This window comes from Ovis aries, chromosome 3 (assembly GCF_016772045.2).
Source record: "Ovis aries strain OAR_USU_Benz2616 breed Rambouillet chromosome 3, ARS-UI_Ramb_v3.0, whole genome shotgun sequence".
Classification (NCBI taxonomy): domain Eukaryota; kingdom Metazoa; phylum Chordata; class Mammalia; order Artiodactyla; family Bovidae; genus Ovis; species Ovis aries.
Window position 1 is genome coordinate 131288721 of NC_056056.1, and position 18955 is coordinate 131307675.

An 18955-nucleotide genomic window follows, 5' to 3' on the forward strand; every position below is an offset into this window, starting at 1 on the left:
GTTTTTCTGGAGCCCTGGGAGCATGTGGAATGTGATTCGACTGCAAATCATGTCACATATGCTGTTCTTTCATTCGGTTATTCCTGGCTTTTTCTTGTGTGGGCTTCTGCCAAAACAATGTTTATCAGCTCTTGATAAAACATGTCTCAGAGACCACACACATCTGCCTCGAGCATCAAGTGCAGACATTCTAGCCCTGCTTTTGTGACATGGTCAAAAGAAGAATCAGCATCTTCCTCCTATGAAAACACAGTTAAGCCAAGTATTCTTTTCTTTATGGGATGTGGACACTACCAGAAAGCAAATTTGCACCAACCAAGCACCTTTTCACCACTGATTGGGAAGAATTTCTAAGGGAAAAAATTCTCCAATAGAAGGGATTTCTGGGTGCTCGACCTGACACACCATGGCCTTCTTGTGTTAACTGTGGGATGCTACTCTGGGGTCCAAACACCCCACCATTTCAGTTCACTTGTATAACATTTATGGGAGCCTCCTATGGCCCAGACATAATGCTGTGAATCGGGCACAAGAGTACCCTTCACTTCCAAGTGCTGACACCCAACTGAGGTGAGTCCTAAGAACAAGTAATCACCGTACAATACAGTAAGGGTGAAGTAGATAAGTAATGCAGAAATAGTAAACTACCTTATTTGGGTAGTAGAGGAGGCTTTGCAGAAGTGATGACTAATGTGTGACTGGAAGAATTACAGGATCTAACCAGGGGACTCTGGGGTCTCCCTGCGTACTCCCAGTCAGTCTGCTGCCTTCAGTCACCACCTCTAAACTGATGACTACCCAGGACATGCCTCCAGTCTAGTCTCCCTTCTGACATCCAGCTCCTGGCATAAACTACCTCTGTGCTGGCTGATGACTTATAGGCAACTCACTCAATATGCACCTGTGTGCCTCTGCTCAGTCGCGCCTGACTGTTTGAGACCCCATGAACTGGAGCCCACCAGGCTCCTCTGTCCGTGGCATTTTCCAGGCAAGAATACTGGAGCAGGTTACCATTTCCTTCCCCAGGGGATCTCCCACTCTGAACCTTAATTCCTGATTTCTCCCCAAAGCTCCCAGTTACCTATCGCAGCAACCTGATACACTGTCCAAGCTAAAGACTCAATCTTGCTGCCTCTCTCATTTCCTATGTCCCACTACTCACCGCCTTCAGTTCCCTCTCAAACTATCCTCCCCAGAGTAACCAGATATTCTTTTTAAAATGCCAATATGATCACATCATTCCTTTGTATAAACCTCCCAGTGGTTTCCTGTGGCTCTTAGGCTAAACACCAAAATCCACAAGACAGTTCTGTGTAATTTTTCTCCCTGTCCCTTCAGGTTTATCTCGGCTCACTTTCCCTCTCATTTGCTATGTTCAAGACACAGTGGCTTTTCAGTTCTTTGAACACGCCACGCCGCCTGCTCCACCTCAGGATCTTCATTCCCACCACTCCCAGTGGCCAAGAGCCCCCTCTTTTTCTCTTTGCCAAGCTGTCTAACTCCTACTTACCCTTCATACCTCAACAGACACAGGACCTGAGGGAGGCTATCCCTAACTGCCCTTTCTCCATCAAATCTAACTGAAGGCCAGACCTCAGACTAACCATAGTCCAGACCTCACCATCGACAGCCTCCTATCCGGTCTTCCAACTTCTACTCTAGCCTCTGGTGGCCTGTCATCTACAGAGCAGATAGTGTGCTTTTTTAAAAATGAAAAATGAGGTCACACCAATTCTTGGCTTAAAACCTTTGGATAGTTTCCCATCACACTTAAAAATTCAGTGATCTTACTAGATCATTCTAGGAGCCAGATCTGATAAAAACACACATAATCTAGATATATAACTGATAGGCAACCAAAGAAAGAAAGACTGACCATCATTTTCTGAATTGTTTAATTTTTAATAAACAGAATGTTTATCAAAGCACATTTTAGTTAGAAAACTTAAGAACAATTGAAAACTTAACTTCCCTATAAGCATTTCCTCTTTGGATCTTTGAAAATAAATTTCTTGATTTTAAGAACCAAGCTGAAGTATTCACCAGGAACCTGATATACCAGAACTTGATATTCTTTGCATTTTTTGTGCTAATTCAAGAAAGAAAGAAAAGAAAGGGGAAAAATCACATAGTTTCAGGCGATCAAACTTTTTTCTCACTTTCTTGAAAAAAAAAAAAAAAAAATTTGGCTGCACGGCTCGGCTCATGGGATCTTAGATCCCCGACCAGGTATTGAACCTGGGCCCTGGGCAGTGAAAGCGTGGAGTCCTAACCACTGAGCAACCAGGCAAGTCCCCTACTTTCACATTTTAAATACTGATCTAAAGGATGCTTCAAGTACTCCCTCCCTTGACAGAGCTCTGCTTGCTCTAGCCAGTATCTGGAAAGCACGTGACAAACCCGGAATACAAGAGTTTGTCTTCTCCTGGCATCCTGAGATTTAGTATCAGACAGCAGTGGCCATTCTATTTCAGAAGAGTGACATGACCCAGGGAGCTGCTCCTGTGGTCTCATTTGGGAAGCTGGCACATTTGGTCTGAGGCCTTGACATCCACGGACATAGGCAACATTAGAACAGTTAAAAGAATGAATTTTAGTGTCAGATCCAAATTTCAGCTCCACTGGCTCTGCTACTTAATAGCTGGTTGACTTTTTTCACCATAAAATGGGTATAATAGTAGTAACTCACCTAAAAAAGTTATTGTGAAGATTTAATGAATTAATACACAGAAAGTACTCAGGATAGTCCCGAGCACAGAGTAAGCACCATGTAAGGGTTTGTTGCTATTTTGATTACATCGGGGTGAAGTCTGAGAGCCACCCAGACTTGTTATCCAGATCTGGCAGTCGAGCAAGCTAGAGCTGTTGGTGTCTTTCCCTTCACCAGTCAAATCCTGCCAGACAGCCACTCCTGGCACCTAGCCAAACCTGAATAATGTACCTGTATGAGTCATACAGTTTCAGGTTTCCTCAGCACTTGATTTACATTATGGTCATATATTTTGCAGTACACGTAAATCACTGTAGGTTTCTATTAGAGGCAAAGTGGTATTAAAATAACAACAGAATTAAAACCAAAAAAAGTTCTGTTCATATCCTGACTTTGCCAGCAATGGACAACTCAATTTTTCTGTTACTTGGTCTTCCTCACTTTTATGACACCTACCTCAATAGATTTGTTATGACCTTGGAATGTTACATGAAAACTTCCTTGTAAAATATAAAGCGTTAGATGTTTTAAAAAACATTGCATATCACTGTAGAAGGATTTGAAATACCCACTTCAAAAACAATGATTGGCAAAGCACTTTTTAGCATTATTACTCCATTCAGAGGGACATTTTAATATTTGTGCTTCCAGCATCCTACTGTATCAGCTCTCAGACATTCTCCCTACACGGTAAATCAAGAGTAAACTGCATGGGGGACTCCCTGATGGTCCAGTGGCTAAGACTCCTCGTTCCTAATGCTGAGGGGCTGGGATCTCGTTCCTCTGGTAAGGTAACTAGATCCCACATGCTGCAATGAAGACCTGGCGCTGTCAAATAAATTAATAAAAATAAATTTAAAAAAGAAAAAGTAAACTGCATGGTATTAGGAGAGAAAAGAAGGGGGAAAAATAAGTCTAGTTGTTAACCTTAATGTGGAAAATGTTGCAGGTATCTGAGCCTGTAATACTGGCAAATGTTTATATGTATTTGTAAAATGTACCTGGCTGAGAGGATGAAGGAACGTTCTACACTTTCGATCTTAAGTTCATTCTGATATGCTTCTTGGGTGGGTTTTCTGACCTGGAAGAAAGCAAAACGAACTGAGCAGACATTTCCTATGGAAAACCTCATCTCTGATGTGCAGTTAAAACTGCCCAATGCTCTCCCTCATCTGCTCCACAAGAATGTAAACACCCACATACTCAAAGGCCCAACTTTCCCATCTTCAGGCCTTTGCTCACCCTATTCCCTCTTCCAAGAATGCCTTTCCCCACATCTCAGTGTGGCCAGATGTGACGTACTCTGTTAAGATTCTTGGCTCTTCCTCCAAAAAGACTTCCTCAAGTTTCACTCTTTTCTCACTGCCAACTATCCCTCCACCATGTCCCATGAAAAGCTACCCGTTCTTTATTTTCTGAGCTCCCACAAACTTTGTGCCTTTACAGTGATTATTTATTACCATCTATTTTATAGGTATTGATATGCAGTGTATTTGCTTCCCCACTAGTTGCTAAACTCATGGGGGTTTAGAGCAAAGGTGGAGACAAAAGAATCCTGCTTCAATTCATCTTTGTATTTTTCACTAAGTCATTAACATGTTTTGTTTATAGCAGTTCTCAGGAAATATCTTGTAACTAAATTAATATACGAGGGAAAAAAATGAATACGTGAACACATGAACAGGAACACATGGAGACAGGAGAGAGAAGGATTATGAGAAAATTATCATTGTAGGGATTTTTCTCTAAATACATCTGGGTTAAAAAATATATATATATCTTCTAACAGATGCACAGACCTTCATTCCAGCCAATGATAGCATGTTGTTCAGTTTGTACATCCCAGACTGCACTGGTGTTGTATACAACAGGGCATCATTAAACTGAAAGTAGAAACATTTCATAGGACAAAGTAAAGCAAGAAATTTTATCTACAAAGATACTGGTAAGACACAGGAATAAAGGAACAAAATTACCTCTTTGCTTCAAACTCTCTCAATAAAATACTTAGATTCTGCTTATAAAATCAGAACCACCTAGGATGTTCTATTAGTATATCACTAGAAGGCCATTTCTGGAAAATGCGCTTTCTGAGTTCTATAAGAAATTTGACATTTTCTAAATTCTAAATCCCACTAAGGAACTATAATCTGCCAAAACAAAACACCGACAGAATCAATTTTTCCAAATCAGACATGAAATAAACTAGATTCAAAAAGGAAGTAAATTTCTACTTATGCGCCATAAAAGACTTTGTTTCCTATACTTGACATGCAAATAAGCACTCCAGACAGTCAAAGATCCCACTAAAACTGCTATTTGAATGTGCCAAGCTTATCTGGCCTGAACAGAGGTCTCCTTTCCCTAAGCAATTACCCCTGCCTTGGGTTCAACAGCAACACACATGGCCACTTACCAGGAAAAACATTCGGGGCTGCATGACTTTCCGAGACAGCTTCATCAGAATTCCTTCTTTGAGAAAAACCTGATTCATCCAAACGAACGCCCATTTAGTACCATCACAACTACAATATATGTATACATGTAATTTCCTTTTCAACCTTCTTTACCCAGATGTTTTGTGTGGAGGCTGGGTAGCATAGTTTCCTTGTGGCTTTTTACAGCCATGGTTTCTTTTAAAACCCTTAAAGTCATTTAGGAATTGAATAAGCCAGCAGAATTCTATAAAGCCAATATTGACCCCAGGGGTACCATGTGATCTAAAATGTAACTGACTGAGTGTGTACTTTATCCCGAGGCTGAGCCAACATCCTGACAATTGCACTTTGTAAATTTCCTGAATTCATTCCCTCAGCCACTTTTGTGCTCCAGGAAGAGCATCAGAACACCAATAATTTTCCCCTCCTCTCAAAATTCACTCTTACATTAAAGATTTGAAATGAAATTGTCTTTAACGCTGTGTGAGGTCAGCTAGGATTACACAATAAAACAATCCTATTTAATCAGATACTCTGTGGGGTCCATTGCCATTCTCCTAATTGAATTGGACTTCTTGTTACAGTGACTTAAATCATGCATGTTTTTAAAGGATAGAATGAAGGCAGTTAATCCAGATTGGGTCACTGAAGACTAACAATAACAAAAAACCTATTTTCATAACTCAAATGAAAATAGTTACAAATGGTGACTAAATCCATTGTATTAAGCTTGTAAAAGGCAATCTAGAACACTCACCCGTCCAGGCTGAACTATTTCATGGTGTCCATTTAAGCTGTACTGAATTTGCATAAGTTTCTGGAAGTTGTCCTACAGAAAGAGAATGCAGAGCATATGAAGGCATAAGCTCCCAAGCATAACAGTACAACAGCCACTGAAATGAAGATACTTACTCCTTGCTTCATGGTGTCATTGGCGTGGTTGGCTACCTCTATAACAACAGCAAGGGCATCTAAAACACGTAGGAACAGAAGGGGCATTTGATCACCATCATTACCAATGAAATGCAACATTGACCAATTCCAGGTAACAAGACGGCTAGTGGAAGAGCTCAGTTAACTGTGCGTGGGCAGAAATACACATGGTGAAGTTCGATGAGAGCAAAACCAAGGGAAAACAGGCAAAAACAGTACTTATGAAAAGAAATGAGCCAAAGACAGACTCTGAAGACACATTATAGGGAATTCCTGGCAGCCCAATGGTTAGGACTGCCATTGCAGGGAGTACGGATTCAACCTCTGATCAGGGAGCCAAGAACCGATAACCATGCAGTCTGGCCAAAACCAAAAAAGACACATTATAGACCATGCACATCAGCAGCAGGGAGTCAGGATTGTTTTGCACTGAGACTTGAGCTGTTGGAGACCACAAGGATATGAATAGGATTTAACTGGAAGCTGAGGACCATTCCAGGATAAACTGCCTTGACAGACGAGGATCCTGGGATAGGAAACCAGAATTATGAGAACCTTCGATTTAAAAAGGTCAGGGCTTAGCTGTCTTCTCTTAGTCTGATCCCAAGAGGGAAAAATGCCACATGGAAGCATACTGTATCTTAGGAAATTACACACATTATTTTGTGAGTTGGGTTACTGAGCCTCACCTGTGTTTTATTCTTTTTATTAACTTTTTGCCTTATATCAAATGTTTCTGAATGTCTCACTCAGTCTTACCATCTTCATTATACATATAAAGGAAAAAGTGTCCCTTGTCTCCTTTTGGGCCATGGCTGTTCTCAATACAAGACAACAGTGTTCCCCTAGGGAATGCCTGGATATGTGTAAGATAACTTCTGTTTGTCACAATGATGGGAAGGTCCACTGGCCCTTCCTGGGAAGGAGGCAGGGATGTTAAATATCCTGCAATGCTAATTAGCAATCCCCACAAAGAAAGCTCTCCCATAGGACAGCAGCACTTCCACAGAGAAAAACTGGCAGAGTGTTCGAGAGGGAAGCATACTCTCCTGAGCCTGGTGTGCCAGTGACAGTAACTGTCAATGAAAGGATTATTTTTTTAAATCGATTTCTGGAAAAGGTTTGAGGTTTTTTTTTTGGACCAGCTACTATACCTACTGGGATTCCCTGATGGCTCAGATGCTAAGAATCTGCTGGTAATCTACAGGAGATCCAGGTTTGATCCACGGATTGGAAAGATCCCCTGGAGAAGGGAATGGCTACCCACTCCAGTATTCTTGCCTAGAGAATTCCATGGACAGAGGAGGCTGCTGGGCTACAGTCCACGGGGTCACAAAGAGTTGGACATGACTGAGGGACTAACTATACCTTCTAAGGGATACTCTTTCTGGTATCGACCCTGGAGGTTTCTGTAGCCTTTAAATATATTATGGGGCAGTACAGTGGATGAGAATCCACCTGCTAATGCGGGGAACATGGGTTCGATCCCTGATCTGGGACGATTCCACATGCCGCGAAGCAGCTAAGCCTGTGCGGCACCACTACTGACCCCATATACTGCAGCCACTGAAGCCTGCGCGCCTATAGCCTGTACTCTGCAACAAGAGAAGCCATCACGATGAGTGGCCTGCTCTCCGCAATGAAGAGTAGCTCTGCTCACTGCAACCAGAGAAAGCCCACTCACAGCAACGAAGACCCAGTGCAACCAAAAATAAATGTGTTATCATCACCTTTATTCATGGAAAGCAGTATCTTCTTATACAGATTCCAACCACATATTGGAATTTACTGCAGTTGGCACTCATCATGGAAGATATCAAGAGGTGAGGCTAGACACATTCCCTGCTTTCTGACCTGCTTGAACTCCCAGTGGACAGGGACAAAGGCTTGAAGATTTCATGAATGGATGAAGTACTAAAGCTGCTGCTCTTTGGTCACCTGGCCTCCAGGCTCTGACGTCTCCCACCCATTCTGCAACCCTACTCTTCCCATGTCATCCCTTTACAAGGCCCTGTGTGACTCTGTCCCTTTAACTCTTCTGCTCACCTTCCAAAGCTATATTATCAACAGTCTCATTTTCTCTTGCCCTTGGGCAATCTCATCACTGCACTGCATTGCCTCTGGCCATATAGAACATGTCACCATTCACTGCTTATTCTAAGCCATGTCTTTGCAAAAATGTGTAATTTCCTTTAAACAAGCTCCTTAATCTCTGCCCTGCCTCTGTTTTACTGGCAAAATGGACCTAACAATGCACTTTCTTTGAAGGCAGAAGCCCTGGGACAGATGTTTTCTTGAGGCCTGATCTGTTCAAATCTGTCTAAAATATTTATCTTCCTGATGTCCATTCTTCCTCTCGTCCACCATCTCCAGTCAATTCATCTCTGGTTCCACCTTTCTCTAAGTAGAACTCTGCCTCTTTAATTCTCACACTTTGTTCCCTCTTTCAAATGATTCTACACTGCTCAGCGCATTCTTTCTTTAAAGCTATCTGCTTTGTTCTTTACCTGAAGGGTATCACAGACGTCCTTCTTCAACTAAATCATGTTCACCAAAGACAAGAAGCATGTTCTATCCTCCACTCCAATCTTTTCCTTTAACAAAGCACCCTTTAAAGCATAACACTTGTGAATAGAAAATGTTAGAGAAAAAGAAGTAAAATGACTAACAGAATGAATAAGAGTCTCTACAGAATGGGTTAAAGACCTTTCAGCTTTGTAATCTGATAATGTAAAGGATGATGCACAAGAATGTGATCAAAATTCATAAGATGAATGGAGTGGAGATGGATTTGTCTAGGGTGTTTCTGTAGATGACATTTAAAAGAGGTAGTTTGGGAGTAAATAGAAAAAAACACTACTATCCCAAATGGAATTAAATCCCTGTGTGTGTGTGTGAAAGAGAAAGAGAGAGAGAGACAGACATACTTGCGTGCATACGTGTGCGCACACACACACACACACACACAGTGGATTATCCCAAGAATATCAATGAATCCCTTGTACTGTACTAGACTATTCCCCATATGTACTATTGGGGTAAGGAGTGGAAGGATGACAAAGCTAATGCCCATCTTTAAACAGCCCCAGAGTAATAGATTATTTTATACCTTACCTCTAATTTGTACTGTTTGGTCACTTCATGGACTCATGATTTTAAATCCTGAAAGGACGTTGCAGATCAATTGGTTCAATCTCTGCTTTCGAAAGCTGGTGGACATTTAGTGAAGGTGAATGCACCCTGGCACAGACAGACTGAGCCCAGGAGGATGGAGCTTCCTGACCACACAGCATGCTGGGACCACCCTTTCAGGGGGCTGGTTCTCACGGCTGCCTGGCCATGGGCATCTTTGGCCCCTATAATTTCACCTGCTTCCAGGCCACTAAGACTTTATCTAGTTCTATCTTCATCTGCCCAAAACAGAGTTTAAAAAGGCTTATTATGAATAAAACACAGTTTTGTATATGGGTTTTGTTACATTTTTACTTTCTAGGTCCAAATGAATGTAACGTAAAAACTTCTAACACATGAGACCACAGGAATCATTTACCTTGAGTGTCTCTGTAATCTCCAGAGTCTTCTAAGAGATTTTTCAAATAATCTAGAAAAGGGGAAAAAAAAAAAAAAAAAAAAATATATATATATATATATATATACACACACACACACACAGTATTTAGTACACTAAAGTATTAAGGAAAAAAAATTAGTCAGCCTTATTAGTCAGACCAATAAGTCAGCCTTATTGGTTAATATACACATTCATTCTGGTTGTGCTAACTTTCTAAAAATGAAAGACTAAAGCCCTGGGGTCAATTTGAAATCAGGACACAGAATCAGAGTTAAGAAAGAGCCTAGAGGTTGCACTGGTGATTTTAGAGATGAGTAATTGGGCTACTGAGGACACGTCTCACCCAAGTAATCCCACCTCTTTGTGGCAGAGCCAAGATCAGAATCCAGGTCTCCAGCTCAACACTTTTACTCCAACACAGTAAATCCCAAGATCAGATGTACGTCTAGTTCCAAAATTCAAGCATTAATAAATTGAATGCCTAAGGGACTCAGATTCATCAATCTTAAGAGTCTAATAATGCCCAGAATACCACAAAATGCAATACGTGTGTCTAGACCAATGGTTCTCAAACGGGGGCAACTTTGCCCCCCACCCCCCTCCCAAAACATTTGAAAATGACTGAAGATATTTCTGATTATCACAACTGGGTGAAAGGGGACACCGCTGGCATTGAGGGGTCAGAGGCCAGAGATGCCGCCTTCACATCTTCCAAATGCACAGGATTGTCCTAATGTCAACTTTAGGACACTGTCAACAGGGCTGCAGTGAAGAAACCCTGGTCCAGATGAAGATGGTCTGTAAATGAGCAACATGGTACACGGCAGCTCTTGCAACACAAAATAAATTAAGGCAATAGGTTATATTTAATTTGTCTTTAACATCAAGGAATATTGCTGGATTTCAAAGTGACACTTCCAGTTGAGAAATGCTAGACGACTTAACTATCAAATTAAAACAAATCCCATTTCCTATAATTTCAAGACCCCACTACGTGGTCCCTGCTGACTGTTCCGATTTTCTTTCTTGCTACTGCCTTACACCAGCCCTTTGTTCTTATTAAAGTTTGATTCTGCACAATTTCTTAAACACTTCCTGTGTGTTCCCTGGCTCTGTACCTTTTGTCTTTAATGCGCTATTCTTCTGAATCCTTTCTCTGTCTGCATATAAAAATTCTACTCATAATTCATCAAGGCTCATCTCAAATTCCTCCTCCCCTACCAAACTTTCCATTAGAAAGAACTATTCTTTCCCTTTGAATAATACATAACACAGCAGTTACGCACTGTATGCCTTCTATCATTTTGTTTTTCATTAGATTCAAGGCTCCTTGTGGGCAGGGCCTGCCCACATCTGATATCATCTTTCTATCTCTCATACCACTTCGCCAGAGACTTGGCATACAAGGGACAAGAAATACTTAATGAATTTTTTAAAAATGATTTTTTTCATATAGGATTTTGTCTTAGTGGGTAAAAGGCAATAAAAGCTAAAATCAATCCTAATTCCTGTGGGAGCTGGGAAATGGAAAGAGGAAAGGCATATTAAAAGACTGAATGCATTTTATCAGATCCAGTCTCCACTACGAGATACTGTAGATGACATTAAGCCTCTGTGAGCCACAACACAGGTTCTATCTTGCCAGAGACCATCACACCACTTGCACCCCCCAGGTGGGCGCTAGTGGTAATGAACACGCCTGCCAACGCAGGAGACATAAGAGATGCAGTTTTGACCCCTGAGTCAGGAAGATCTCCTGGAGGAGGGTATGGTAACCCACTCCAATATTCTGGCTTGGAGAGTCCCATGAACAGAGGAGCCTGGCAGGCTACAGTCCATGGGGTTGCAAAGAGTCAGACACGACTGAAGTGAGTTACTACCATGCAATCTCCATTTAGCAATATTATGGAACAAAAATAATTTCATCCCATGGATTTATGAAGTCATGCTCAAAAAGGCACAAAGAGAAACTTGGACATTGGTGCCAGCTTTTCAAACTTAATAGATGACATAAACATACACACCCAACTGTTGAAACTATACTTCTTTGAGACACTGATCTAAGGACCTGTGTGAGTCTAGACATGCACACTGTAACTACGCAGCCCTGGCAGGAAGTCATGGCGAGATACTGTGGGAGACGGCATTAAGCTTCTGTGAGCCACAGCAGAGGTTCTATCTCGCCAGAGGCCATCACAAGCAACCTAGACCCAAAACTAATCCGAACACACACTGGAGAGCATTCTTCCAATCAAATAAGAAAATCTCCAAAACTAACAAAATATATTGACCGTACACTATACTTAGCCTCATCCAGGGATGAAAAAAGAATTTAATCTCACTCTGACCCCACTCAGAATGCATTCCCTGTATAAGTCTTTTTTTGTGAATCCAAATATTTAACTTTTCCATGAGAGTGACAGGGTTAGGAAGAAAACCATACTCTTTTTAGGCTACCTCATTAATCAAAAGGGATGTTCCTTTAAGCCTGGGGAGCAGAAGAGTGCAGAAATGAAAGCAGATTTACCTAAGCATCAGATTCACAGCAAGTTCCTATTTTGTCTTTGATTCTTGTTCTTTAATACAGAAACATATCCATGCAAACTGAGACATTTCTCTAAACCAAAAGAGGTCACTGGAGGTTGTCCATATTAGGAAATCCTGACCTCAGAATCACTATGCTAAGCCTGATAAGTTTCTGAGTTGCATTTTCTTCCCTTGTACTCAAGCTCAGCTACTGCTCGCCAACCTAAACTTTTAGGAACAAAGTGGAAAGACACAGATTGGCTGAGCAAAAACCCCACCACAAAGCTGTTGCAAAATCATGCTATTAATCAAGGAGATAATGGGGTTAGGTTTACTTTCCTTGCCAATTAAAAAAAAACAACAACTTAAAATTCAACTTTCAAAATTCAGCTTTCCAAAAGTGAATTTTAGAATTTCAACTTTCTAATGTATTCATCCGTATTTTCAGGTTATCTCATTGCAGTACATCTTCCTTTTGAGAACTTTTACCTTTTCTAGGAAGACCCAACCATGAGCCCCTCAGTTAAGAATCACTCCATGCCCTAACTACAGAATGAGCAGGAGACTGATCACCCTCTGAGTCAGACGGAAGGAGCAATGAAATCACCAGCTGTCCCAGTGAGTGTCATAACCCAGGTGAAACCCAGGAAGGGAGACGAGACAGACACGCCTGCACTGGTCATATGGAATTGTTCACTACGTATCATTTAGGTCCTACTATCCTGCTGCCACCTAATGCGAATAACTGACTCATTGGAAAAGGCCCTGATGCTGGGAAAGATTGAAGACGGGAGGAGAAGGGGACGACAGAGGATGAGATGGATGGATGGCATCATCGACTCAATGGACATGAATTTGAGTAAGCTCCAGGAGTTGGTGATGGACAGGGAAGCCTGGTGTGTTGCAGTCCATGGAGTCGCAAAGAGTTGGACATGACTGAGCAACTGAACTGAACTGATCCTGACGGAGATCATTTTAAAAAATGAGAACACAGGCGTCATTTCGATTTACCATGTTGGATTTATAGTATTCCATGACTTTCTTGTTTTCAACAAACCAAGCAAAGCATTTTTCAAAACTTCAGTACTAAAAATGCCTCAAATACTACTGAAGTTATTTATGTCAAAGAAAAACAGGCTGGTGAGGTCTGCATGGGCACCACAAAATGTACTTTCCGGCCACCAGGTGGCACCATTGATTAATAAAGGTTAATTAATCCCCATAATTACCATCATCCAACAGTAGCGGCACAAAACTAACTAATTTAGCATGTGCAGCCTCAAGGATTAAGCAAGTTAATTTTGTCCTCATACATAAGGACATATTCTTCCACGTTCTCATAAAAGAATGAGAACCTAAAAAACACCATATCTTGTTAGAGCTCTAAGTTTTCAATATATGGACTCCTAGTAAGCCTTACCATTCCTTGATTGCCTAATCAATGAATAAGCAACTCAAGGCAGAAAACTATTCAGAGGTATAGTAACAATTTCCTAAAGAAGAGTCATCTGTGAGAATCAGGGACTTTTTTAATTCAACAGCACCCAGTCAGATTCCTGGACTGTTTGCTCAGAAAGGGTTGATGGCAAAGAACAGAGGAAATGAGCATACACAAAGGGTAGCGTTCCAAAGCTGAGTGTTGCGAATCTGAGGACATGGTTCTGCGGTGTCAGGTATCCCTTTAAACACAAATGCTAAACTGTGGATTGCAGGAGGATCGGAGCCTGATTAATTACTCTTCTATTACCAGCATCTAAAACAATATGCAATAAAATTGCATGTTCAGCAGATGTTTCCTGCATTTATGATGGACTAAATGACATTCACCTAGGGGTTACCACCTTTTCCTCCATATTTTATTAAGCAGCTGAGATGATGCTCGGAGGGTCTGATTAATTAAAAAGTGATCCAGTCTTTGCTCTGATTCTCCCGCTTTTCAAATATGGAGAACTCAGTTGGGAACCCTTCTCAGTTCAGTATGTGGTCCAGAGCTGCCTAAGTTAGTAAAGTGACCTTTCCAGGCTCTCATGCTTACCAATTCATGTTCTTGGAAAGCTGACAATGCCTTTCTGTGAATTAAAAAGACCATTTATTTCTCAGGACTTCCTCCATGGTCCAGTGCTTCCTAATGCAGGAGCTGTGGGTTTGCTCCCTGCTCAGGAACTAAGATCCCATATGCCTCTAAGATCCCACATGCCTCATGGCACAGCCAGAAAGTGTCAAAAAACATTATAAAGTCCAATTCTCCTGGGCTGATGCAGTCCTTTCACCAGGGCACCCAATAAGGTGAGCAGAGTGAAAGCTGGACTTGGAACTTGGCAGGGAGTCCATCAGGACATAACCACTTGAGGCAACACTGGCCTATCTTAAGACTTTGATCAGTCTGGTCCAGAGGGGCATGCCCAAAGAACTCACAAACCAAACCTGATGCCAGGCTCATCGCAGGGCAAAATTTTAGAGCAGGTCTTATAATGGACAGACTCTCCCTTCAGTTCCTGTTTAGCAGGACAGGTTGGCTTGGCATATCCAGAATGCCCTTAGAGGAGTCAACCCCAGAAGGAAGTCTCCCAACAAATGTAAACATCCATTATTTTTACTTCACTGAGATTGCTTTTCTTCGTGGATAACGTTTTTCAAGCATTAAGGCTGCCAGTTTACCAAGTGAGAATCTCACATATACAGAAATGGCTTCGTTGCGGCCAAGGCCCACTTAAAGAACCTCTTATTCATATTTGGTCCCCACCAGCCCAGTTATCTGGAGAAGGCAATGGCACCCCACTCCAGTACTCTTGCCTGGAAAATCTCATGGATGGAGGAGCCTGGTGGGCTGCAGTCCATGAGGTCGCTAAGAGTCAGACACGACTGAGCGACTTCACTTTCACTTTTCACTCTAGTGTTCTTGCCTGGAGAATCCCAGGGACAGGGGAGCCTGGTGGGCTGCTGTCTATGGGGTCCCACAGAATCAGAGATGACTGAAGCGACTTAGCAGCAGCAGCAGCAGCACCCCAGTTATCAACGAATCACAGTTGCAAATAAAGTATTTTGAACTGCAACAGAACAAGAGCTGAGCTAATTACAATAGGAATTTTGAATGTTATGACCCTCCCATTTCACAAGGATGGAGCTGCCTTATATCAAGGGCTTTGGATTCCTTAGAGACGAAATTCTTTGGCTGGTGTCCAGGACAGCCCTGCCTTTCATCATGTTTTGCTCTAGAGAAAATGTTAGAATGATTTTAGATGTAGAAAATCAGCCCATGGTTTTCAAACAAACACTTGCTAGGCAGAGGTTTTAATTTTCAGAAGCAAAAGTTTCAATCTTCAGTGGGGATTTTTAAAAGTCATGCATTAATCTGATTCTGATCTTTTGTCATATCTGTTTATTAGCCTGTTCACAACTCAAATTTATAGCTTCAGAACACTACGGCAGATGTAACACTACAACAGATGTTTTCAATATCCCATTTTTCTATCAAAATGGGAAATCCTGGATTTCTAAAACCTAGAGGGAGTTAATGCCATCCTGGAATGAAGGCCAAGATTATAGGAAAAGTAATATAATACGTTGTTAAAGTCACTTATAACATAAATATCTTGAACAAGATCAAAGGAACTACCTGATCTGAATTTAATCAAAGTTCAAAAGATTGCTTCCTCTGCCACATACAGAAATGGAAAAAAATACTTCAGAGGAATTTTTAAATTACACTTTTCATTATATTTTCTCCACTAGGATACCCAATGATTCACCTTGTTTCAAAACCAATGTAGTAACTTTCCACAAATAAATGGTTTTTTACTGAAACTTTTATAGTGCATATAACACAATAGAGACCTCCTCCCCGCAAATAAAACCCCAAATCCTAACAACAGCAGCAAAAACAAACAATCCTGAAAGGATACATGATAGTCATCCCTGAATGGTAGAAGATGAAAAGGGACTTTCTTTTGGTATTATGTAATATACTTTTCATAAACACACAAGTGAAAGAAAGTGAAAGTCACTCAGTCATGTCCGACTCTTTGTGACCCCATGGACTATACACCAGGCCTGAATACTGGAGTGGGTAGCCTTTCCCTTCTCCAGGGGATCTTCCCAACCAAGAGATCAAACCCAGGTCTCCCGCATTGCAGGCAGATTCTTTGCCAACTGAGCCACAAGGGAAGCCCCAAAGTGCACTTGTCCCACCGAGCCAGCCAGGAAAGATTCCTTCAAAAGAGAAAAGGTGATGCTTAGGAAAATAAATCCTCAGAATCTTCTCACTCAAACAAATGACCAGATCAATATAAATTCTAGGCAAGAAGAGGAAGAGCTGGGAGGGAACCTGAAGGGTTGGGTGTGGCTCCCAAAGAACAGGACTATAAGCTCAGTAAGGGCAGGGACCACCATTGCCTTGTGCATACAGGTGCCCAGCTCAGCGCCAGCCATGTGAATACTGCTTGAATGAGAGAGTGGTCGATGAATGGAGGAGAAACTCTGCCCTTGACAGTCAGGTTTGAGGAGACAGTCAGATAATGAACGCAGCTAGAGCAAAGGAAAGTAAGACTTGCACCATTCTTCACTTACAAAGAACACGTTTAATAGTGGTGGTCTTTATACTGTGGACAAATAGTTTTTTTTCTAAAGTAAGATTTAACTTTTTAGAGCAGTTTTACATTTACAGCTAAGCTGAGGAGAAGATATGAAGACTTCCTACATATCCTCCGCCCTCACACATGCAGTGTCCCCCATCGTCAACACACCCCATCAGCATGGCGCATATCATACAATGGAGGAGCCTACACTGACACCCCATAACCACCTCAAATCCAGACTTTCCATTACGGTTCATTCTTGACTTTGGATAAATGGGTAACGACATGTATCCCTCACTGTGGTATGATAAGCAAGTTTTCAACTTTTCTAAAAAGTAAATTAAAAGTATGTCTGCAAAATGACAGAAACTATATACAGCTATCCCTCGCTATCTGTGGGAGATTTAGTTCCAGCACTCTGCTCAGATACCAAAATCTGGATGTGCAATTCACTTATCTAAGATGGTACAGTACAGTCAGCCCTCCCTGTGCGTGAGTTGTGAGTCTGCAGATACCAGAGGCCAACTGCAGAGTCTCTGCTCCCAGTTCCTGGCCCAAAGCTCCCCAAATCTTCACAATCTTCTAAATGACAGAAGCAGCAGGAGCATCTTTTGTCCTAATATCTGGATTCCCTGGTGGCTCAGATGGTAAAGAGCCTGCCTCCAATGTGGGAGACCTGGGTTTGATCCCTGGGTGGGATGATCCACTAGAGAAGGAAATGGCAACCCACTCCAGTATTCTTGACAACGGGCTACAGTCCATGGGGTCACAAAGAGTCAGACACACTGAGCAACTTCCCTTTCTTTCCGTTCTTTGACCTTAGTTCTGACAAAAATGGGCTTGCCAGGACATGCTAGTGGTAAAGAACCTGCCTGTCAATGCAGGAGACGTAAGAAACATGGGTTCGATCCCTGGGTCTGGAAGATCTCCTGGAGGAGGGCAAGGCAACCTACTCCCATTCTTGCCTGAAGAATTCCATGGACAGAGGAGCCTGCGGGCTACAGTCCATAGGGTCACAAAGAGTTGGACATGACTGAAGCGACTTAGCGCTTGGACACACACACACACACACACACACACACACACACACACACACACCCCAAAGCTACCTTGGCATTCCCTAGGTGACAATAGTATCTTTTGTTGTAACAAGGTGACTCTTAGTGGGCTCCTAAATGGGGATGGGTCACCAGGAAGATCAAACCATGACTGAAACTTCCAGCACCACTCTGCATCCTTCAGGAAGGGAAGAGGGACTAGACGTGGAATTAATGATGGGCCATGCCTCCACGATGAAGCCTCCATAAAAATACCAGAGGATAGGATGTGGTGGTGTTCTAGGGAGCTGGAGTGCCCAGAGAGGGCATGGGAGTTCCAACCCACATACTTAGCCCTAAGTATCTCTTCCATATGAAGCTCATTTTTATGCTTTATCATACCCTTTTACAATAAGCCAGTGAATGTAAACAGATGTTCCCCTGAACTCTGTGAGCCATTCTAGCAAATTTTCAAACCCAAGGAGAAAGTCATGGGAACCCAGATTTACAGTCGGTCAGAAATAGAGGCTGCAGCCTGAGACTTGTGAACAGCACCTGAAGTTTGGAAGGGTCTGTCTTGTGGGACTGAGCCCACTACCTCTAGGCAGACACTGTCAGAACCGAATTAAATGCCAGCAGCAGTCTTCAACCTTTTTGGCACCCAGGAACCCATTTTGTAGAAGACAATTTTCCCATGGACCAGGTGTGGGGGGATGGTTTCGGGATGATTCAAGTGTGTTACATTGATTGTGCACTTTACTTGTATTATTACATCAGCTCCACCTCAGATTATCAGGTGTTAGATGTCAGAGGTTGGGAACCCCTGAATTATGGGACACTGAGCTGGTGCTAAAGAGAATTGCTTGGTATAGGGGGAAAAAAAGCCTATATATCTGGTGTTAGTAGTGTTGAGTGTGGTGGTATGAGAGCCAACGGGATACATGGGAGGAGTGTGCTTTTTCCAAAGGTCTTCTTGGAAGGGGGCTTGATAAGAACAGCATGACCAGTAGGAAGATACTGCCATAACTTGGCATGAGTTTAGAAAGATCTGGCCTGGACCATAAAAAGGGAAATGGAAAGAGCAGGAAGCAGAGCAGAGGAAAACTAGTCAGCAAATCCTACGACGGAGGCAAGATGGGGAAAGGGAAGCATTTCAGTCCTTTCCA

At 42.1% G+C, this 18955-nt stretch overlaps 1 protein-coding gene across 2 annotated transcripts in view; it reads right to left on the reverse strand.

The window, feature by feature from the left end:
* Positions 1 to 18955, reverse strand: part of FGD6 (FYVE, RhoGEF and PH domain containing 6) — a 111223-nt gene that overhangs the window by 17286 nt on the left and 74982 nt on the right. Inside the window, exons 9-14 of one of the 2 annotated variants that reach the window (XM_004006264.6) lie at positions 9632 to 9682; positions 6061 to 6119; positions 5906 to 5977; positions 5127 to 5195; positions 4510 to 4593; positions 3712 to 3791 (exon numbers count right to left, since the gene is read on the reverse strand). In XM_004006264.6, the coding sequence (XP_004006313.1) occupies positions 3712 to 3791; positions 4510 to 4593; positions 5127 to 5195; positions 5906 to 5977; positions 6061 to 6119; positions 9632 to 9682 (415 nt within the window). The remainder of the gene's footprint in view (positions 1 to 3711; positions 3792 to 4509; positions 4594 to 5126; positions 5196 to 5905; positions 5978 to 6060; positions 6120 to 9631; positions 9683 to 18955) is intronic. The other variant, XM_042246620.2, reaches the window with a different exon arrangement.